The 23,862-nt window shown below is 36.4% G+C and overlaps 2 protein-coding genes across 3 annotated transcripts in view; both read left to right on the top strand.

The window, feature by feature from the left end:
- Nucleotides 1-10,768, top strand: part of LOC103028594 (phospholipase B1, membrane-associated) — a 28,637-nt gene extending 17,869 nt beyond the window's left edge. For both annotated transcript variants that reach the window (XM_049485116.1, XM_049485112.1), the window contains exons 28-43: nucleotides 314-385; nucleotides 496-573; nucleotides 1,129-1,189; nucleotides 1,287-1,345; nucleotides 1,948-2,015; nucleotides 2,213-2,256; nucleotides 3,238-3,340; nucleotides 4,118-4,169; nucleotides 4,811-4,891; nucleotides 5,531-5,596; nucleotides 5,705-5,799; nucleotides 6,605-6,686; nucleotides 6,906-7,010; nucleotides 7,104-7,199; nucleotides 8,160-8,234; nucleotides 9,888-10,768. In XM_049485116.1, coding sequence (XP_049341073.1) covers nucleotides 314-385; nucleotides 496-573; nucleotides 1,129-1,189; nucleotides 1,287-1,345; nucleotides 1,948-2,015; nucleotides 2,213-2,256; nucleotides 3,238-3,340; nucleotides 4,118-4,169; nucleotides 4,811-4,891; nucleotides 5,531-5,596; nucleotides 5,705-5,799; nucleotides 6,605-6,686; nucleotides 6,906-7,010; nucleotides 7,104-7,199; nucleotides 8,160-8,234; nucleotides 9,888-10,151 — 1,401 coding nt within the window. In that variant the 3' untranslated portion in view covers nucleotides 10,152-10,768. The remainder of the gene's footprint in view (nucleotides 1-313; nucleotides 386-495; nucleotides 574-1,128; nucleotides 1,190-1,286; nucleotides 1,346-1,947; nucleotides 2,016-2,212; nucleotides 2,257-3,237; nucleotides 3,341-4,117; nucleotides 4,170-4,810; nucleotides 4,892-5,530; nucleotides 5,597-5,704; nucleotides 5,800-6,604; nucleotides 6,687-6,905; nucleotides 7,011-7,103; nucleotides 7,200-8,159; nucleotides 8,235-9,887) is intronic.
- A 951-nt stretch (nucleotides 10,769-11,719) lies between these two features.
- Nucleotides 11,720-23,707, top strand: LOC103028275 (serine/threonine-protein phosphatase PP1-beta catalytic subunit). The gene is made up of 8 exons (XM_007255514.4): nucleotides 11,720-11,870; nucleotides 17,594-17,725; nucleotides 18,053-18,283; nucleotides 18,973-19,077; nucleotides 19,746-19,817; nucleotides 20,109-20,260; nucleotides 20,443-20,577; nucleotides 21,377-23,707. Exons 1-8 carry the CDS (start codon nucleotides 11,819-11,821, stop codon nucleotides 21,479-21,481), a joined length of 984 nt encoding a protein of 327 aa, XP_007255576.1. The 5' UTR covers nucleotides 11,720-11,818; the 3' UTR covers nucleotides 21,482-23,707.
- Nucleotides 23,708-23,862: the final 155 nt, after the last annotated feature.

Raw genomic sequence — 23,862 nt, 5'->3', positions numbered from 1 at the left:
GCATACACAGGAAAATTAATAGTTTAATTTAAAATTATGTTATCTAATTACTTTTAAGCCTGTAAAATGCAGAGACTATGCAAATAATTACTCTAGTTCCTAAATGGTTAATGCAATATTGTTGTTAAACTTAAATATGTTGCAATCATACATTGGTTCCTTCACCTGAAATTCATTGTGGAGTTGAACAGAGGCAAAATTACTGTTACAAAATTTAGTGTCACTGTCCAGACACTTGGATCTGGATTTGTCAGTATATAATAGGTACAATCTCATTGGATTTATCTTTCTATTTTTCTCTCTCTCTCTTCAGCTGGAGCCGCTGGGTAATAAAACCCACTCTGCAGATTTCACTGCAGGTCTTTTTGTTAAATGCCCATCAGAGGTAATACCATCTCCCTGTCCGCTCTGTCTCTGAAGATAAATTACACTGCAGGAATTTCATTTGGTCAGAGTTTTAATCCTGTGTCATTTTAATGTTCTCTTTTGTTCCAGACTTCCCCCTTCATTCAGACCTATGAGAACAGCAATTACACTTATAAAGGCCCCGTACCAACACAGCCTCCTGTTTCAGTAAGTTAAAGGGGATTGTTTTCAGACACTGAGGCTTAATGATCACAGATACAAATAGTAAATACTAACTGAAATCTGATTATAAAATAGTTCTGGATAAAAAAAAACATATTGGCTGCTCCAAATATATAAAAAAAATTGCTATACAGGATATAATCCCAAATTTTTAATCCCAAATATTTATGACACATAACGTTGCCCCATATGTTCTATAATGATGAACAGTATTTTACCATATTATACATCATAGTATTCGAAATATTGTACTTATAAATAGTGTATGAACTGCACTGTCTGTATACTGTTTTTAACTCACTCTAAATATTGTAGTTTAAACCCCATTTTTGATGTCTTTTTTTTCTTTCAAATATTTTGGTGACATTAAGAAGCTATTAAATGATAGTATTCTATAATTCTGTGTAATAATTTTTGTCAAGCTCAAGATTTAATCTCTGCATCTGGAAGTGAGTTAAAGTGTGATCGTGTTTAAACAGTCAGAATTAAAAGACAGTTAACCCAAACAGCAGCTGAACTGTGATGAATTGTTTCCCTCAGAACTGGGGTAGTGACTTCTCCTGCACAGACACTGCACCATCCGTCAGTGTGCCAACTTCTGGTAAGAAAATGAAAAAGATAATTATTTACTTGTTAAAATTGATTTGAGAAACTTTTTTTTGTCTACAGCACTGCACTAAGTTTATTGTGCTATATAGTTCACAGGCTGCGTCCAGCTGATATTAGTGTGATTGCAGCACTGGGGGACTCATTAACTGTAAGTCCAGTTCACAAGATACTTAATTAAAAACGCCTTCCTTATATGAGGACCATTCCCATATAATGGTCCATTCCATACATAACATGCTTTGCATAATGAATTTTACCTGCTAAAAGGTGCTGAAAGTGAAGTGAAAGAAGCAGTTATCATTTTGTCAAGTTCAGAGTACCAAGTATAATGACATTTCTCTCTATTGAAGGTCAATGTAGCACTACAGTGGTCTTAAAACTGATAATTAAATGTAAAGTATCTGCATAATGCTGCTTTAATAACTGGAATTGTCACTTAAAAAAAAGACAAATATATAAACATAGTGTTTGTTCATTTTTCAAGCATATTAAAAAAATGTAGGCATACGTGGTCAATTACATAATAGAATCTGTCTTTTTTGTTTTTAATCAGATTATTTCATTATTAAATTAGAATATGTCTACAATTGTTATTGAATACTACACAGTTGAGTGTCTATGATTATTTGAAGTGTTTTTTTTTTAATGGAAAGCTCTAAATAAAACGTAAAACAGAATATATATGAGTTAACAAGCACACATAAATGCCTGAAATGCGATTATTCTGATTTAGCTGTGCGTTTTTCTCAGACGGGCCTTGCAGTGAAGTCACAGAATTATATTCAGCTCAGCACAGAATACAAGGGAGTATCCTGGAGGTAAAAACTCACATCATCATCATTATTATTTTCATCATCTTAATCTACATAGCTCTAGATTTTCCAGTGCCACTGCACTTTATAACTCTATAACAGCTGTAAAAGTACATGCCATACATGCCATACAAAGTTGCAAGGCCCAGTGTCAGTGTGTTTTACTGAATAAATTGTAAAGTAATGTTTATGTGTGTGTACAGCATCGGAGGTGATGCTGCGTTGGAAACAACAACTACACTGCCCAGTGAGTTAAGACCTAATGCTTATCCTCCACTCTCCCTTTCTTTTATATTTACTTATCTGACTTGACACATTTGGATACTAAGGGGTGCATCATCCAGTTATCTTATTGTGAAGAGCTTTCAGTGTTGCATGATTAGACCATTATCTCTACAGTTACAGAAATTAAAATGGGTTGTATTAGAGATTATGCAATACTTTAATGCATTTTAAAATTAAACAAATCCATTTCTCAACGGGATTAAGATTCGACAGCCAAAACCACTTCTAGCAGTATATAGAGACATAATTGACTTTCAAGTGTAAATGCTCAGCTGAGATACTAGTGTGTCCATATACAGGTACAGAATACTAGCCTTTGTTAAAAAGCACATCTCTGTTCTCCCGCAACTTCCTGAGATACAGATATTTTGTGCTTTTTGCCCAGCACTCTTTACAGCAGGCCGCTAAATAGCTTTTTACACCGTTATCCAGTCTCAAAATAGCTCCACACCTCATTGGTAAAAATCCGGAGGACACTGACATTTAAAAAAATGGCGCTAGCTTTCAGCTCTTGGCACCACCATCACTGTACTGATCATGACATAGACATATAATCATAGACTACACATAGCCTGCCTCCTGGTGTAGCAGCCAGCACCCAGTGCATTTATTCACACTGAAGAAGGTGTTTATTACGCCTATAATAATTACAACTCTACCAATTTTGACCAGTTTGATTTGTTACAAACAGCAGAGATGTAGTAATAATACAAGACACTGTCACACATTACAAATAAATGCTTTTATGCTGAAAAACTTTGTATTATGCTCCTTAACAAAGACAGAGTTCTCCTTTAAGGATTTCAGAAATTCTGTCTGAACTTGACTATATTCATACCCTTGGATTTGATTGGGAAAAGTGGTCTTGACAGTCCTACTTAAAACACCACATGAAAACAGCGTGTAAATGAGCCAGTCTAAATGTGTTTTTTTCCTGTTTCAGACATCCTGAAGAAGTTCAACCCATCTCTTCAGGGCTTCTCTACAGGACAGGGTCTATTTGCAAAGAAAGGCTTTAACATGGCTGTGTCTGGAGCCAAAGCTTCGTAAGTGCACATAATGTACTAATTATAAACATATAGTAATAGCCATCCACCCATCCATTCACCCACCCATCCATCTACCCTTCTATCTATAATACATTTAGAAAAGTCTTTCAGGCTTCCTATCAGCCTTCTGTTTATCCAATAAGTAAAAGTAAACATTCTAATTAAATATGTGCTCTTTTTAAACAAAATTCACAAATCTAAAACTAACAAAACTGGTAAGATCATTAATACAAACCAAACTGTATCTGCATTTAATGCATTTTAGTACCTTTTAATGCACCATTACTTAATTAAACTAATAATAAATAATTAATCCGGATAATCTGGCAGTCTCTAGTACTATGAATTGACAAACTATTGCTGATAATAAAATCTAGACAAAGACACAGCACCTGTGACCAGTCCTACAGTGTTTGGGCTTGTAGCCAGCTAGCTTGGCTTAAATATATGTTGGCAATACAGTCATAATTCTGAGACACAGCAGTATGAGGTGTTACCGGTATAAAATACCGTGACCACATTATTTTCTTAGTTCATGCTGCTGTCAGCTGGAATAAACTCCTTTAAGAAGAAGCAGAAAACACATCTATCTACCTGCACTTTCCAAACTGTTTAACTTGCTGTAATTGTGCATACTTTAAGTACGTTCATTAGCTTAAAAAAGCATTTTGAATTGCATTTTGTTCCGCCTTTGTGGATAAAAAGTGCTATACAAATAAACTTGCCTTGATTTGTCTGATATGTACTAACTCACACCTCATCTCCTTTGACCAGTGATCTCCCGGCTCAGGTCAACACACTTATTCAGACCCTGACCTCCAGTCAGGTAAGAGTGTTCCTCCATGTCTTTCTGATTTTAGATGTTTTTATTTTGTGGGTATAAACTGTATAATCAGCAGAGACACAAAGCAAAAGGTAAAAAAAACATTTAAATAATCTAAACTAGTCAATCACACAAAACAAGCACTGCTTCTATACTCATAGTTATAGGTGTTATATAGAGCATTGCTTCTTAAACGTTTTTCAGGTAGGAGCCTCTTCCTGTGTTTTGTCTGCTAGCTCATTTTGTTGATGACCAATGATTTCTACAAAGCAGATACAAATGTTTTATTACGAAAGGTGAATTTGAATGAAACAATAACCGGATCAGCAAAAGAATCATAGAGTCAAATAATCTTTATATTGGCTCATAAAAGTAATATAGACCCCCTGGCTATATCCCACATTGAGAGCCATGACCTAAAAATGAGATATGTACACGTGAAGAATTATTTTAAAGGTTTTAGTAAGAACCTTAACACAATATGAAATTTCTGTAAATATTTAAAAGGTTCTTCACAATCTTGTATCTCTTTGTTCATGCAAGCTTCTTCAAGAACCCCTCAACAGCAACCTCTTTTAAATGGTTAGTTTTAAAAAATCATAAACTGCTTATAATTACATATTATTAATTTACATTTCCTGCAGGTTGTGGATTTTGAAATGGACTGGAAGCTGATCACTCTGTTGATAGGGAGCAGTGACTTGTGTCATTATTGTGCAGACCAGGTATGTTCCTAGTTTCTGAACATCAGAAAAACGTAGTTGTTGTAACTTGGATAACTCAGCTATTAAATAATTCCAATATGAACATCTGTTAAAAGAGCTGACTGTAAAAACTGTGATATAAAAATATCCAGGGTGAAGTCCTGGTTATTATTGGCCACATTTTGGTAAATGACTTAAAAGACCATTGAATAAGCTGTGTTTGAGACCTAATTATACATTTAATAATTGAATTAAGTCTCTTAAAAGATAATTATATCTTTATCAATATATAATTGTTTTGGAAAAATGCGTTATCAGTAGGATTTCTTTTGAGCTACAACACAATATTCAGGTAAGATGAGCCAGCTATTCAGTTTAAATGGGCCAGGAAAAATTGCTATGTCATGCTCACTTACCGTACAATTTCTTTGACGTACTTACTTTAACTCTCTGCCCCCCACCTTTGCCACCTCAGACCAATCAAATCTATTGTTACATGTAAAATTGTGTTTAGTAACAGTGCAAGAGCACTTATTGTGATTGGCTGTTAAAATTTAAAGAGCTATAAACCTACAGTCTTATCTGGCCCATTTTAGCTGACTTTACCCTACAATAATTTGTTTGGTTTGTTGCTCATCATTCATTTCTTTAATAATACAGAAAAACCTGTCACCTCAAAACTACAGTCAGCATCTGATGGAGGCTCTGGATCTGCTCTATAAAGAGGTCAGTAGAGAGACTTTACTAAGCTCTATGTCATATGAATTGGTAGTATTTGTTCTTGGTGCGTGTGTCCTTTACATTAAGATAATATGTAGTATCTTCTGAATGTAGGTTCCTCGAGTGCTGGTGAACGTTGTTGCAGTTCCAGAGATGGATGGATTAAGGAGGATCAAGAAGAGCTCATTGCCTTGCAGGTTTATTCCAAGGTCTGTGCTGGATCTTTTCTAGTCTGAAGGTTTTCCTAAAGCAATGCAGTTTTGCAGACCTTCCTACACAGCACCTTTTCATGTTTTACAGCTTTGCTTGCTCATACTTAAATAATGAAGGAATTGCTAAATAAAGAGAAATTCCACTGGTGTTTAAATCTTGTTTTTGTGGTAAACAAAGGCAGAGTTCAGAAGAGTTTAAATCCTCAAAAATCTCTTACCAAAATATTACACCAAAAGGTTGTCTTTGATAGTGTTGTTTTATCATAGTCTTGAGAAAGAAAGAAAGAAAGAAAGAAAGAAAGAAAGAAAGAAAGAAAGAAAGAAAGAAAGAAAGAAAGAAAGAAAGAAAGAAAGAAAGGGAAAAAAAGAACAGTCTTGAGATGATTTTGGGTAAAATCAATACATGCATGTTGTAAACTAATAGAAAAAAGAAAGAAAGAAAGAAAGGCAAGTCAATTTCATTTCTTATAGTGCCTTTCACAGTGGCAAATTCAGAAGTGTTTACACAAACATGGATAAAACAAAGACTAAAATAGATATGGGAAAATAGTAAAAGCAAAAACACTATTTCAGAAGAGGTAATGATAGAAAGTTAAATACAAAAAAAGTTCTAAAACATGTCATTCTATCTTTGATACATTAATAAAAACAATAAAAATCAAGAAATAATAACTGAAACCTGACAGTTTAGAATGCAAATCTGATATTTTTGTAACTGTAGCAACACTATCTTAGTCCTCGGTCTGTGGGGGTTGGAGTTGACTGAAATGTAACTCATGTTTGATGTGCTTTTCCTCCACAGTGAGAAGTGTCCATGCCTAATGCTTCCAGACGACAACTCTGTGGAGCTGACAGAGCTAAAGCTCATTCATCTGCAGTATCAGGTGATTACAGAACACTCAGCTTCTCAGTTTGTGGCCATTTGCACAACCTGAATAATAATTAAAAATGTCTTTCTTTGTTTTTAGTTATTTGTGTAAATTTGTGTTATCTTGCTTATGTAAATAATGATTCAATTAAATGTAGTTTAGAGTGTAATAAATTACCTGGAATAAACTGTATGTAATGTTTTTATCTCTTTCTATCTCTCTTCTGTCTGTCAGACTGTAACAGAGCAGCTGATATCTGGAGGTCGATATGATGGCCGTGAAGATTTTGCAGTTGTCCTTCAGCCTTATCTTCAAAACACAATCATTCCTCTATCTTCAGTGAGTGTGTGTTTTAGTCGTAGCTCAGGTGGTGTGTTATTGCTCTGAAAGGTTATAAATGCTAACAGTGATACGTCTATTTATGTGCTCTAGGATGGAGATCCTGACCTGAGTTATTTTACAGTAGACTGCCTTCACTTAAGTGAAAGAGCACATGCTGAGATGGCCGTTGCCCTCTGGAATAACATGGTAAGATTAAATGAAAAACAAAAACATGCTGTGAGCTCAGATATCTATATTTAGAAGTATAAATTCTTAATTTTATAGAATACAATATTGGACTAAAATGAAAAAAGAAGTTATTGAAATTATCAAAACATCTATAAATCTAATTTATCATACAGCATTTATAATAGGTTTAAAATGCATAATTATTTATTGGGTCATACACATCTTACAAATAATTAGTTCTAACACATAAATTTAAAAAGCAATAGTATTCATTTGAAGATAATAAGTCTTAGAAATTGCCAGTCAGTGTTCTACCTTTCAGCTTCAGCAGCTATGGGTTAATAATTAAATATCTTTTTTTTTACCACAAGCAGTGGCTTTTATTAGGTATAAGTCTTTGTTTTGAATCATTAATGTCTGTTTGGTTATTTATTGGTTATTCCGTACATCCAATATCATGATAAATGACAAATGGACCATTAGAACTGCTCCAGAATTATAAAAAATTACAAATAAAGAAATAAGGGCTTATGTGTCAACAGCAATTATATAAGTAGCTACATTTACATTCACATGGCAGTTAATAACTATTTGTAACCTCTTTTTTTGTAAAAGTTTCATTGGTTATTTATGGTCAAGACTAATTAAAGCCAACAAACAAAACAAGAATTCATCTACTTTGATGAAGATCTCAATAAGACAAAATAAATCCTTCTCATAAAACTATCACACCTTCTTTAGATTAATGCTATTTTGTGAATTTAGAAAAATAATAAGTAATCAAAGTAAGAATCCTTTATCCCTCAGATCATTTAAGCAGATCACATTTAATGAAACTCGACCACTTACTGTAACCTAGCAACATTGTCATAGTTTTCTCAAATGCTAATAATATTTATCATTAATTAAAGTGGGGAAAAATCACAATATTATATATTACTGTATAAATATGACGCACTGTTCCTGCTCTTCCTGCAGTTGGAGCCGGTAGGGATGAAGCAGGTTTTCAATAACTTCACTCACGACCGCACCAAGATCCACTGCCCTTCAGAGGTGAGTATGACCCAGCTTGCTGTTACACCTGAGATAAAAATAGCCTCAGTATCTCAGTGTGGAGCTTGGGCTGACCAGGGAATTATAAAGGATGAGAGAGTGAGCACAGGGTTGCACAATAAATTAAGATTTAGACATTGACTGAGACGTATTAGGCATATTGTTATTTTATTATTATGAGTGTTTGCTCTGAATACATACACATAGTTACACAGCTGACAACCTGACAAGTCCACAAGTCCATTTGCTTAGCGTCAATCATGCCAGTGCCAAAATAATCATCTGGCGATCATAAAGATATAAAGACATTAAGGCCGTATTACAGTCCATAATACAAAAGTTTGTGCACCCCGGGTCAAAATACCTATGCTGCTAATGTTGTCACATCTTCTACAGAGGTCTTCTGTCTTTTAAGACACAAGTATTGTTTCTTTATTGAAATCAACTGATAATAATATGGCATAATCAATAAAACTAGTTTTTTCTATGATTAACATTTTTTTCTTTAAAAAACAATCCAAAGCATATTCTTATTCATCACTACATTGCTCATTGTTAAATAAAGAAGCAGCAATAATCAATTCTTTATTTATTCTTTGCCAAACCTGCTTATTCCATTTGCGGGGAGCAAACCCACATTATCACTACCAGTGTGGTAGATGCACTGCAAGGTCCCCATGTTTGATAAATCTCCTCATCATTGAGCAAATCAAGGGATCAAGAAGGCTGCATGTGCTCCCTTTCTGCCTTTTACTCTGCTGCCTTCCTGCAATATGATATTCAAATGTATGCCTGCTTTCTGTAATAACTCTATAATACAATACAGCTTGTTTACGTTCAGTACTAGAGTAGAACATTTTAGAATAAACTACTTGCAAAACTTACATACAAAAAATATTGAATACTTTAGTACTTTCACTTAAATGTGGAGCTTAAAGAACACCTCATCTTCCACTCAACTCAATTTTTAAAAGTCTGGGTCTCCATTGCAGGGCCAGCAGCATTAATTAAAACTAGAATTATAATACCATTAAAAACAATCAGACAATAGACATTCATAAACATACATATCTTTTTGTATCATACAACATTGTTATTACATGGGTTTCCAAACGTTTGCACTTTTAAAATGTTAAACAGTTAAAATGTTATTTAATTTGAATGTATTTACATGCCAAAAAAATAGTGTTGTGTCTCATGATCTTTGTTAATGAAAGGTAAATAGTGTTGCACTGACCTGTGGGATGTGTGTCTCCTGTATTGAGTACTGATGTGATTTGTCTGTTCACATGGACCATTCCAGCCATATATCAACTTTCATGATAATTCTCTCCTACTGCTCTGTCCACTGTGAGTGGTAGTGCCTTATATGATGTGTTCCCTGTACAGACGTGACACTTTGAATCAATGAATGATAAACGTCAGCACAATTTAAGAATTAAGATAACACCTTTCAATGGTGTGGGCATTCACAAGCAGTTCCCTAATGTAGCACACTATTTGATTAAATGATGTCCTGCTGTCTCTGTACATCGATTGTATTTTATTAATAAAATTATCACATTAACCCAGTTAGTATGTGTAAAAATAAAACCTAATTAAAACTCACAAAGAACATTTAGACAAATTCAATCTGTGCTGTTTTTATTGCAGACTCAACCGTTCATTTACACCAAAGTGAACAGTGTCCCTGAATTCAGCACCACTCCAATCCCTGATACCACCACTCCGCACACCCCTCTACCAGCACAATGCCCTTCCTCAGTGCCAGTCTGGGTGCCCGTTGTGCTTGGGGTCATTGGTTTACTTCTGGGCTGGGGGATCACATGGCTTTTCCTGTGGAGGCGGATGAAGAAGATGAACACTGCAATGAAGCCTCAAGAAAGAAAAGCAGATCTGAAGGGAACCAGCCTTTAACACTCAGCTTTAAGCATTTCACAGAAACACAACAACCCGAATTATGCAAAACAGCAAACGAGTGACTCCCCTGAACTCAGGTCTCTTGAGTTCAATCGTTGGGCATTACTTATCTGCAGTCTGAAAATTATTATCCTGCAATCATAAAGGTGAAATTTATAGCCTTAATACATAATGTATAAAACCTTTGTACAGTGTAATTTTCGTATATAACTGATAAAGATATGTTTTTATTTTATTTTATTTTATTTATAAATGTGGTCTTGAATGTTTAATTTCAAATAAAGACAATCTCGTAAAGACAAAAGATTTGGAGTAACTAAACATATTGTTCATAATTAATGTTTCTTTGTATTTACTCTTTTTTATATCCTGAACTCAGGATTAACCCCAATTGATTATGCAATCATATGTTATATAATAATGCATCATTTCAAAAATACAAATGATCTTGTTTATTCATGCTAAACTTTCATTTGTGGATTGAGAATACTTATTCCAGTGTTTGTATGGGTATCCTGAGATCATATGTGACCTAAAACATGCTTTATTCATAATAATAATGAAGTGTATATTTAACATACATTCAACACAAACTATTAAAGAGATTTATAGTGCTTCTGCTTTTCATTATTTCATTACACTTTGTTTATTTGAAGATGGTTTCCTATATGTCATTGATAATGATCAAAAACATTAACATTTTTGTACTTAATTCATGATACATTTTAATAATAATAAATCATTAACTAAGTTTATCCGCTTTCTCAGCTTTAATAATTTAATCTCTTTGGAGGTGTCGTTTTTGTTAAACTGAGAAAAACATTTATTAATATAAATCGATGGACTGCTGTGTCCCTGAAGTGACATCATGTTAAACAAAACAATGCATGGGCACAACTTATTAAGCTGCGGAAAGAAGATCCCAATATGTAGGAACAAGATAAATAAGGTGTGTAAACGGGATCCTAATGCATGGGAATGTGATAATTAAGGCATGGCCATGACTTATTAAGGCGTGGGAATGAGATCCTAATGCATAGGACAGAGATAAGTATGAGAATAATTGTCTTAATAATTGTCTATCCTGGGGTAATTTTCTCTTTTATGGGGGGTCACTGTGATTTTATTCATTTCCAGGACGACCATGTATGTGTTTTTTAGATGTCCTCTGAGAGAAGGTACAGGCTGAATTATCTACTGTTTTTTGCTGTTTTGTCACCTCGGGTTAAAAAAAAATAGCTATTTATTCACTGCTAAGCATCGTAATTACACTTTAGGTTTGCGTTTCCACGGAGATACGCATAAACACAACAGCTAGTGGAAATGGAGGAGCTACTGAACACGATGTCATGTGACCAAGAGTTTTATCACTAAGTAGAAGTTTTTCACAGGCGCCCCCCTGAGAAACGAATCCCTTCTGGATAGGGCTTATGACTTAATTATCTTGTTCTTATGCATTAGGATATCTTTTCCACAAGATGTGGAATTCTCTAAAGGATTTTTACAGAGAGTTTTACTGTGATGTGTGTATTAGTTTAGTAATGTACAGTAATGATGAGTAAAGGTGGTGCTGCTGGTTGTGGTGGTGGTGTGTTAATGTTGTAGCCGCTCTTCAGCGCCCCCTGTGTGCTGTGTGTGGAAGCGCCGCTGGGGCTGTCAGCGAAATGGCGGAAGGGGAGCTGAATGTTGACAGTCTGATCTCCAGGTTGCTGGAAGGTAATGGTGGATTTCTGCTGTTCTGTCTGGTTCTGATTTATGATGAAAATGAGCACTGTTGGTTATTCTAGCTCTGCGGGTTGCCTTTTCTCGTGTGTGTTGTTGGTGTGCTCTCTCTGCTGCGGCCAGCGGGGCTGTGCGGTTAGCCAACCGTCCTCCACCTCGGGTCTGTATGTGTGTTGGGTTAGGTTAGGTTAGAATAGGTTTAATGATTTGTAATATATTTAAGCCTTCCTACAGTTTCAGAGAGATTAAATTAAAGCTGTGTTACTCATTTCAGTTGTCTGTCACTGCCACAGTGCGATAGCTACAATACTGGAGCTGGTATCTCATTTGAATTCTCCGTTCCACCTTAACTGGCTAGCTTTGCGAATGTATCTGCTGCACCGTTTAAGGTGGACCGGAGACTAACGATGGATGTGAAAGTTTAGACGTTTATTTCGGACAGATCTGTGAGCTGTGGTGTTAAATCAGAGCGTGTTGAAAGGTAATGGGGATTGTGAGGTGTTTCTGGTTATTTTAGCTGTGTGTGTTTGTGTGCAGTGTTTGGGGACTGGCTCAGGTTGGTTCCCCCGTCAGATGTTTTGGACTGGAACTGAAGGACTGGAGCCAAACCCTCTCTAACAAAGCAGCTCTATTACAGCACCTCTAATGGACCACACACACACACACACACACATACATAGGAGCCAGTGGCCATTTTTGCTTCTTGTCCACAGTACTGGTCTGCCCAGCTAGCCAACTGACCTACATTATGGTGAATCACTCCAAGCCTTCACGTTAAGTGTGTGTGTGTGTTTGTTTGAGAGATGTGTAGCTGCCATACATACATACCTGCTGCTGCTGCTGCTGACCTTTTCCCGCCTGCCCACAACACACAGAATCACACCTCCAAATAGCTTGCTCTACTAAGATGTCTTTACAGCCCACCTAGGTTAGCTAAAAGCCTTTTCTTCATATGGCTTTACAAAGAATATCTGTAACATTTCACAGTGCTGTATAGTAATGTTTAATAAAATCTAATAATAATATAATGATACATAATAATATACACTGCCTGGCCGAAAAGAAAAAAATCTCCACCTGGATTTAAGTAAGTAAATGATGTAGGGTTGATGCTGCAGTTGGTCAGGTCTAGGTTCAGCAACAGTATGTGCTGAAAGATTGAGGTCAGCTGACTGACCTGAATATACCAGGTATATATAGACCAGGTAATTCCATCAATAGATTTTTTCTTCCCTGATGAACACAGGCATGGAATTGTATAAGAGTGATTCAGGGAGCATAAGATCATCATTTTCACACATGGATTGTTCACCACAGAGTCCAGATCTTAACCTCATTGAGAATCTTTAGGATGTGCTGGAGAAGAGCTGCTTTGTGCAAGGGTCAGACTCTACCATCATCAATGCTGCAAGATTTTGGTAAAAAATTAATGCAACACTGGATGTAAATAAATCTTGTGATATTGCAGAAGCTTATTGAAAAAATGCCACAGTGAGTGCATGCCCCAATCTAAGCTAATGGCAGTCCAACGAAATATTCGAGAGTGTCACCTTTTTTTTTGGTTGCGATTGAACCAAATGAAAATTAATTAGAATTTTCTTTAAAGGAGATCTCTGGCGTAAAAGGGAGTTGGGATGGAGTAAAACGCATTACAAACTTTTTTCGAATAGCCCACCTCTATTCACCCCCAGCATTCTGAAATACAGTGCTTTTAGTCGATGCTCCAAACAGGTTTAAACTTCTAGTGGTAGGGGCATAGCATTCCCCATGCAAAGTTACCTTGTGTATAAACAGTGTTTTTTAATAAACTATCTGTGCACTTGTAAAGCTCTCAGTGGCTCGTTTTAAATGTCAGAACTAGGGGTTGGGTGGTATTGAGGTTTTTCATACCGTCATACCGTCGGCAGATTATACGGTATTACCTGCGCGGGGGTGGGGAGGGGGGGGGGGGGGTTGGATTTCTATTATTTTATTTTTGTACCTGTGTGTTTTGATATTTTAGAATTCGTTCGATTATATTTCCTTTAGCATTTTGAGCTACTTCATATCTATTCTTCTGTTTTTATTAAATGCTGCAGAGCTTTAAACGCGCGGATGATTTTTTTATGTATATTATTTTATTTTTGTACCTGTGTGTAGCCTTTCTTTTTTGTTATTTAAGAATTCGTTAGATTATATTTATTTTAGCATTTTGAGCTAAGTTTAGTTACTATTTTCCTATTTTATATTTATTAATCTGTTTTTATTAAATGCTGCGGAGCTTTAAACGCGCGGATGAGCTCGCGTTCACGCTCGGGTTCAGGCAGACAATCTAAACTCTAGTATGCATCTAAACTATATTATTATTGTTATTAAATTTTCCATTCTTTTAAATAGCAGGATACTTTGATTTTTATTTCTCAGCCCGGACGAGACCCGGCCCGAGGAAAGTAATGGAAAATCTCGGGTCAGTCCAGGCTCCAGGAAATAGTCATCTGTTTTTTAATACTATTTTTATTTTATATAAAGCTACGGCCTGATAATCACCATATAACAAAGTATTACTGTTAACGAAAACGAACGAAATAACGAAAACTGAAAGTGAAAGTTCCCCTTAACTGAAACTAATAAAAACGGTAATTAAAAGAAAAAATAAAACGACTGAAATTACAGATTGAATACCCTATTTTTTGTGTTTGTTTATTTATAAGCGCTGTATCCACTACAGCAGCTTAACAGCGGGTGGTGTTGTGCCGTTTCTGCTCGCGAAAGGGAGCCGGGGTTCAGATGTTGGCAGCGCGCTGCAGGCGCAGCGCCTCGCGGTCTGCGGAATTGCTTATATTTACAGCTCTCGAGCTAGCTGCGAAATAATGACAGAAAACTCTGAGGAAACTGCAGAATTCTGTACGGTATTAGAATATGAGCATGAGTGACATGAAAAAACTTTTGTTTTGTAGAGAAATAGGAGATGAGGAATATTTAAAGGAACAGCTGTAACTTTGAGTAACTCACACTGAACACCCCATGCTGCAGGATAAACTGATAAATCTGATCATTTCGGTGGTCGGTTGGTTAGTTGTTAGGGATTTATTGTCACTTCAGCACAAATGTGGCTATTTGTGGCGATAATTTTGGTGAAAATTAGTGAAACCTGTAGAGTTTATTGAGTTTTTGCTGTATGATCTCCTCAGTGAGAATCCCCACCCCATAACCAATCAGGGAGCTCCAACTGCTTACCCCTCCTACTGCTCTTTCATTGTGGATGCGCAGAATGTCTTAAACGTCCGTTTTTCAAAGTCCAGGTTTGGCACGTCACGTGGTTAATATACCGTCACTATTTTGGAATACCGTCACCATATTTAAATACCGTGGTATACCGAAATACCGTCATACCGCCCAACCCTAGTCAGAACCCTCCAAATTATACCAGTGAAGTGTTAAGCTACCTTGAGCTTGTTTATGGAGTAAAAAATAGCAATTTCTTTCCACAGGCAATGCTATGCCCCTATCGCTAGCATTGTAAGCCTATTGGCAGCATCGACTAAAAGTGCAGCATTTTGAAATGTTGAGGGTCAACAGAGGTGGATTATTCAACAAAAGTTTTTACTTACTATCATGTGGTGGGTGTTTTAATGCATGTTCTAATGCTATCAGATACTTGAAAATGATTTATTTGTAATTTGTACTAGATATAGTTCTTAGGAATACCATTCTACAAACAGTCAGCAGCTAAAATAGCATAGTTTTAATGGCATACAATTTTAAAGGTGGGGAGTTGGCAAAGTACATTTGGCTTCAACTTCAAATTCAAGTGAATATGTGTGTGTGTGTGAGTCTGTGTTTGCGTGTTGGAGGGGTTGCTTCTCTGTCCTACTTGGAACAGTACCTCATGCTGATGGCCAGATGCCTGCTGCATGACTCATATCTACATTAATGTAGTGAAATGGCATCATTTAACATTTTAAATTTGCTCCAATTGACTGTGAACACAGACTGGGAACTAGGCCACAATTCCACATAAATATTGAATAAGATTGGAGATTGACCTATCCACAAGGTGCTCTAGAGTAGTGCAGCCTCACTCTAAAGAGAACACCTCTCTCACAACTTACAGAGGTGTGGGCTTTTCAAGCTGTCCCCTGAGGTAACACTTCATGATACATTGAAATACTGCTATCATATGGCTTTTGGCATGTCAGTATATAGAACACATTTTAAAGGAAGCAGTAGCAGCCATATCATCACTACTATTGCTGTAGAGTATTAATGTCTACCAGAATGCTGTGGATGCTTTGGAGCTTCATCAAGTGCTTTTAGAGCAGCACAAGTCTAGTTTAGCTCAAGCAGTGTTGAGTCCAGCAGTATTAGTTGCAGTTTGTGCACACCCTCCCTCTCTCAGTGTTTGTGGTCTTGTGCAATGGATCTTCTGATGGACCTAGAGAGTCAGGATCTTTGGCCTCAACTGAGGAATGGAAAAGAATAAGGTGTTAAAAAAGACAAGTGGAAAAATAATCCTATTTTTACCTGAAAGTAAGGGTTTTGCCTTTTGTTTTGTCCATTTAGTTTACTCTGTCCACCTCAGTAGCTACACACCAACTGATGACTTTAATTAGGAACATCTTGTTTCTATAGTTATATAATTTTTTTTTATTTTTCTGATTACATTTACTAACTACTGACCACTGTCGCTGCACAGTTTATCACCGTAGTGATGCTGAGGTGTGTGAAAAAACCTCAGCAACACCTCTATGGCCAACACACTCATACCATCATCACACTCACTGGCAATTTGTCACATCTGTGCTGAGAACAAACCACTGCTCTGCTAATTACTAAAAAACTGCCTGGCTTGTTCTGTCTGTCAAGCTGGTTAAACTGGCTGGTCAGCTTAGCTCTTGACCAGCATATGGAATGTTTTTTTTGTGTTGGGTGATTTAGCTAGTCTGCCGTCATTAACATGTGGTACACCAGCATGGTAGAGTAGTATGGCCAGCACGACCAAGGTGATTGACCAGTATTATTATGGTTGTTGACTAGTATATTACCAAGGTAATTGACCAGCTTGATCACATTGGGACCACCTGTTTGGACAGTTTGATCATGCTCTGAAGCCTGCTAAACCATCTGAAAACCAAACCAGTGCAGTGGTTGGTGAGTGGTAAGGTGGCTTAGTGGGTGGCACCAAAATTGCTCTAAATTGCCCTGGTGTTTGTGTGGTTAAGCAAATAAGGATTGGCCCTCAGTGCCTTATGTAGTCATTCAGGTAGATGGTCCTTTCTGGTTAAAAGAATGCTGTGCATGATTGGCTGCCACTTCTCACCAGTGTATGTTAGTTGTTTAAGTGCTGAGTATAAATTATTGTGTGTAAAATGTAATTGTATTCGTCCTTGGGTGCCTAGAAAGGCAAGCAGTAAGTAAGTAAGTCATCTCAAATGAAAACTTACTGTGCTAGTCAAGAGCTTAGCTGGCCAACAATTCTAGCTAGCTAGCATACCAGCAGAGTGTAAATTGTCGGATCTTTTAAGCTGGTCTTTTGCAGAATTTTTCAGCATGGACATGTGTTGGTCCATAAGTTCTTCTGTGTACCCTGCTATATGTGGATTCAGGAAACTCTTGGAGGATATTTTTTAGGCACCAAAATGCTTTTGAATACAAGCTAAAGCCTCCAGAGACATGTACCCTGACACCATTTTTTCTTATGTATTGATAAAGAACTTTTCTATTTACTGCTGTTTCAGTGCGAGGATGCAGGCCGGGGAAGATTGTGCAGATGACGGAGGCGGAGGTGCGGGGGCTGTGTATAAAGTCCCGCGAGATTTTCCTCAGCCAGCCCATCCTGCTAGAGCTTGAGGCTCCACTCAAAATCTGCGGTCAGTGCTAATAACCTCCTCACATTTCACACCTCCTCCCACACCCACACACACACTTAGTTTCACTCCCTTTATCTCTCTCTGCATTCAAATTACTGGATATCAGCTAAAAGCACTTATATTGACAGTAGACATGATTTTTGTGTTGAGAGCTGCATTGATTCATCGTCTTATTTTGGTTGAAATCCTAAATATTGCAAAAGTGGTCATGAACATACCCTAAATAGCCAGTTATCTCCACAATTAATGCACACTGTGTGACTGCGTATATGCATACTGTTTGTTTAATGTGTCTGTATTTCTCTCACTCATCTGCCTGTTCTGTAGGAGATATCCACGGTCAATACACTGACCTGCTGCGGCTGTTTGAGTACGGGGGCTTTCCTCCAGAGGCTAATTACCTGTTTCTAGGGGATTATGTGGACAGAGGGAAACAGTCTCTGGAGACTATCTGCCTGCTTCTGGCCTACAAGATCAAATACCCTGAAAACTTCTTCTTGCTCCGTGGCAACCATGAGTGTGCCTCCATCAACCGCATCTACGGTTTCTACGATGAGTGTGAGTTCACGTTTCACAATACATTGTTTAATATTTTTTTTGTTTAAAAAAAATAAAAAATACAACAATACCTGTTTGTATAGTACTAATATTTTGTTTGTATCATACAGAACTAGTGTGATGGATATTTAGGATATGACACAGAAACGGCTATATCTTATGATGATTATATGACTGGAGGGCATTTAATGGCATTTTTGGCATTGATTAATTTTTTGTGAGAAATTTATTCCATGAAGCTACTAATATTAGTGATCAAATTAATAATAAATATACAGAAACAAAACATTTTAAAATATTTAAAAAGTTTTTAAGTTTCCACTGTTCTCATTTTTGTTGTTCGCTTGCCTAAAAAAAATAATATATTTTACACATTTTAACTGGAGAGAAATATGTTCCTGAATGTACATTAAAATATACATAAAAATATGTTATTTTTATTTGGGGTTTTATTTCTGTTATTATATATAAATGTTATTTCATATGATATTTTAAAACGTGTACAATAGTAAGGGTTAGCTAAACCATCATATTTAACTGATGTCAAGTGCCTTAAGGTCCAGTGTTGCTTGGTAACTAAAGTAAATCAATATCTTCGATCAAAAGATAAAGCAAAAATCTTTTCAGTTTTTTGCCTGTTCTCATGGGTTGCCTTGACTGACCAGCTGTTTCTGTTCTGTGTTTCTTAGGTAAACGCAGGTTTAACATCAAGTTATGGAAAACTTTTACTGACTGCTTCAATTGTCTGCCTATTGCTGCCATTATTGATGAGAAGATTTTCTGCTGTCATGGAGGTTTGTAATTCTAAAGCACATTTTCACCTAACTTACTAGTAATTAATGCATTTACTAGTCTGGAATACAAGAATAGCTTATTGACCACTAGTTGTTGGTAAGAATATTATGTGTTAGTGGTAATTTTTTACTAGTGATGATGTAATTTAGTAAAAATACACAAACTAGTTAAGTTTTTCACACTTTAGAAAGCCTGAATTCTGAAAACCAAAAAAAAAAAACGTAATTTGTAAGTGCATTAGGCTTGTTTATATTGTTAGCTTTGCATAGTAGCAGATGTGTCATTTACAGATTAGTCATAGAAGATGTTAATAAATTATTTCAGTAGTCTGCATTTAAGTCCTCAGTACTGCAGTTGGTTTGGATGTTGTACTTAGTTTGTGTTGTATAATTATGAAGTTATTTATATAGATTATTGTGTAATTGTTATTAGAATAAATATCCCCTACTCATGTTCTTACTTTTGACAGGCCTGGCTGTTTCATTATGTTACCAGGCTAAGTGAACAAAAATCCTACTTTTGTGAAATAAATAGCCTCAGGGAGAATTCAGGAGCAGAAATAGAAAGACTAATATAAATGCATGAGTATAGTGATCTCTGCAGGGATGCATTGTTACTATTTTAAAATTTATTAGTTATAATGTCTCTTTTGTGTCCTCTTTTCCAGGTCTTTCTCCTGATCTTCAGTCTATGGAACAGATCCGCCGCATCATGAGGCCCACTGACGTCCCTGACACAGGTTTTCTGTCATACAATCTAAAATTAACATTTACTAACAGGGCAGGGATGGATCTGGGCATACCCTGATATAAAAAAACCTGTAAAATTGTTTAACTGTTTCATATTGTTCATATTCAGATGTTTTTACATTTTCATTAAAATTGTAATACCAAAAATGAATACAATAAGTTTAGTAATTGGTCGCATCATATATTGTTTTCTTGGTCCCTTACAGGTCTAAGGAATATAAATTCTGGACTTTGTGCTTTGCAGTGATTATTACTAACAGTGTGATGTGTGCCTCTGTCAGGGCTGCTGTGTGACCTCCTGTGGTCAGATCCGGATAAAGACGTGCAGGGCTGGGGTGAGAATGACCGAGGTGTGTCCTTCACCTTTGGGGCTGATGTGGTCAGCAAGTTCCTTAACCGACATGATTTAGACCTTATCTGCAGAGCACATCAGGTAAGCCCTGTTAATTAGCCCACTTTGTAGCATTGTTTCTGGCTAATTCTAACCATGACCACAGTGATAATTATGATAGCATCACTAGTAGAAAGGAATTGTATATTTGTTTTTGTGTGATAAATGTACAAAGTATTTTGCTTGTGTGCATCTGTAGTTTTGATGTTTGCTGGTGTCTGCAGGTGGTTGAAGATGGTTATGAGTTTTTTGCCAAGCGGCAGCTGGTCACACTGTTCTCTGCCCCAAACTACTGCGGGGAGTTTGATAATGCTGGAGGAATGATGAGCGTGGACGAGTCTCTTATGTGCTCTTTCCAGGTAAATACATACATACATACATACAGACACACTACTACAAATGCACACTTGATGAACAGAAAACCACTTCAAATGTTATTTTAAGCTTTTACATTTAGGCTAAAATATTCATATAATCATTTAAAGAAACTAATTTATTGCTCTAAATACACAGTCCATATACATTAGCCCTTATATGCCAGATCTGTGTCAGGTCTTAATGTCCTGTTATTAGAATTTGAAAAATGCTAGTGGTTAAACATGGCTATGGTACTTTTGATTCTTTACAGAAGTAATAAGGAAAGCAATTGAGCTCATGAGCTATTGAATGCTTTCTTTATTATTGACTCACCGTTTAATCGTGTTTATAAAATGAATGCAGATAACTAACTAGCCAGGTTCTAGCTAGTGATATGTAAATTATAAGCAAATAAGGTGATTGCTTTCTTTTACCATGGCTAATGTATGTCACATAATAGGCATGCTGTATGTCTTTCCAAACTTTCTTTTTTGATACTTTGGTTAATAATGGACAATGTACAGGAACAGCAGAATAGTGTGTTCTTAGCATCAAACTGTATACATAGCTTTTTTTAGCATTTACTGTGTCTACATGTGTTAATTTTGACAGGTGATTTTGATTTAGTTTTTGTTCTAGTCTTTTTACTAAAATGTATTATTTTTGGTTGTTTTAGTCTAGATTTAGTCAATTCAGTTTCTAAAATATTTAGTTTAATTTGTGTAATGTACTTTTTTATTTTTATAAATATTCATTTCAACACTTTTCATTTTCTATTATAATCCATCCATTACCATCCAGATCCTGAAGCCCTCAGAGAAGAAGGCTAAGTATCAGTATGGTGGAGTGAATTCAGGCCGTCCTGTCACTCCTCCCCGCACTGCTCAGGCCCCGAAGAAGAGGTGAGCTGACTGGCCCTCTGGAGCCCAGTATTAAACCCCTCCTCCCCATGTGTCGCCTAGGGCAGGCCCTTTACCCACTCAACCACACCTTTACATGTATATACTTTCGTTATTTGTTTATTTTGCTGTGACTAATGTTTTTTCTTTGCTTGTTTGTTGGTATTTCTATACATGATTGATATTAAAAACTGGTTATACAGTACCGTGACATTTGTTGCTCAGTCAGTCTGGCCTACATTACAGGCTGCTGCAGCACGGATAAACAGATGAAAAGCTTGTGAGTGTGTGTGGGTGATAAGCAAGATAAGTGGCTAAGACAATGTCCAGCCCCCACATGAAAGGAAGGTGGTGTTTTTGTTTGAGGATAGGAATGAATTTTGCTTTTCTTTTTGTCAGAACAGTGCCCCATAAGCTCAAGGTCTGCTTGACCTAAGAAATAAGCTTCATTTATTCTTTTGGACGTACGAATGTAAATTTCAAAGAGTCAAGAAAATAAAGTTCATTGGTGCAAACGCTATACAGTTACATGAACGTGAGCACATAACCATATGTATTTGTCTATATACAACAGTTATCATCAACTGAGGGGGGGAAAAAAAGAAAGAAATGACCTCAGAAAGAGAGGTATTGTAGTTGCACATTTGTAATTATGACATTTTACTATTATGGTAGTGCTACCATTATCACCAGCTTATGTTAAAACACTTTAATGTCCAAGGATTGGGAGTAATGGGATTATTTCCTTTTTCCTGCCTGTGTGAATGTTCATTATAGGTAGTGTTTGAAAAGGCAGAGGAACATCTGGAATAAATTCTTTCTCAATTGCACTTTTACACCAGACTCCGCACACAAATACTTTTTGTAGCTACTGTTGTAAAGAATACTTTAAACACTTTTTTTTGCTCACTAAAAATCCCTTTCACCGAAATGTGAGACTAAACCAGCCCAGATCGAAATAGTTCATTCATTGACTTTTGAAGATAACAGTAGAGATATTAATGTGGAGCCCAATCCTGGCTCTGGAAATCCATCGCCACCTGCTGAGTTAGGCTCCAAACCAAATCTAACACAGCCAGTCTGGATTTAAAAAAGACGTTTATAAGCATCTTGGACCAAGATCAAGCACAACTTTTCCCATCAGCCATCTAGTTTAGACAGGAAATATGTAGCAGCAAATCTATCGATTAATATTAGGTTGGTTTAGGATTTTTTTTTTCTTTTTTTTTTTCCTACCAGCATTCCATAAAGTGTGTTAAACTTTGGAACAGTAGCTATGAACAGAAAAAATGTGGACAGGGCATTAACAGATTAATACCCAGTCTAAAGCTTTAGTCTAATACTGACTCGCATAAACATGGCTTTGAGTGAAAGCTCACATAATCTGACTGAATATTCACAGCATGATTATTTATAATATACACAAGCCATACTAACTAGACTCTTTGATGCAGGGTTGAGTAGCATGCTGGATGTTGGTAAGCACATGTATCACACTACAAACGTTACAGTAGAGTACAGTACAGTACATTATCTCCTTAGTAACACCTTGCACTTTTGCCATCTGTTTACCAGGTGCTTTGAACAAATACACCGTCAGCAGTTCAGGCCAGACAAGGCACAGACTAGTGCATTGTGTTACAGGGTGACTCTGTAAAAGACAGGAATTCTGCTTAAAGGCTAGAAATCATAGATCATTCAGGGCATTTAGCTGTACTTAGTACTCACTCGTTCTGAATGCATTTTGCACTTCCCAATTTTTATAATAAGCAGACAAACTGAGAAGTGCACTAACGTATGAGCTTTCACCCTCAGCCGCTTTGTCTCCTTCTCTGAGTTTGATGGCACAGGTGAAAGCAACAGAAGCAGCCTTGTGTTAAACCGTGATTATTGCCTTACACTGTTCAATACTGCCATCTCAAATTCTGACCTTTTTTCTTTTTTAGTATTTCTTGTTAACATGGATGGATGTGCATATTTGGAGTTTGCAGCTCTACACATAGTGTGCTGTAGTGTAGTGGTCTGGTCAGGCCAAGAACTAAATTTTGAGTTCTGTGATTAAAAACATTCACTGATTGGATTAGATTTGATTTTGCAGTGCAGTACAGTATGCCTTTACTTTAAGCTGTTATCAAAAGTCAGGAAATGTTTCAAGTGTTTTAAATTCCCTTTTGAGATTTGTACCAGATTGTTTCAAACTCTTTGAATGGAATAAATGGAATAGTGATGTTGATTCTTGTCGTCCTTGTCCTCTTTTTTGACTTGAGGTTTAACTGCAAGGTAACAAACATTGCAATTTGATGAAAATCAGGAGGATCACTTTGTTGATATTGTTTTTATTTTTACACTATGGACAAAACTCACTGTGTGCCAGTTAATTTAATATTG

The sequence above is a fragment of the Astyanax mexicanus genome, chromosome 1 (genome assembly GCF_023375975.1).
Source record: "Astyanax mexicanus isolate ESR-SI-001 chromosome 1, AstMex3_surface, whole genome shotgun sequence".
NCBI lineage: Eukaryota > Metazoa > Chordata > Actinopteri > Characiformes > Acestrorhamphidae > Astyanax > Astyanax mexicanus.
Note: the sequence above shows the minus strand (reverse complement) of the source record. Positions and strands in the feature narration are given on the sequence as shown.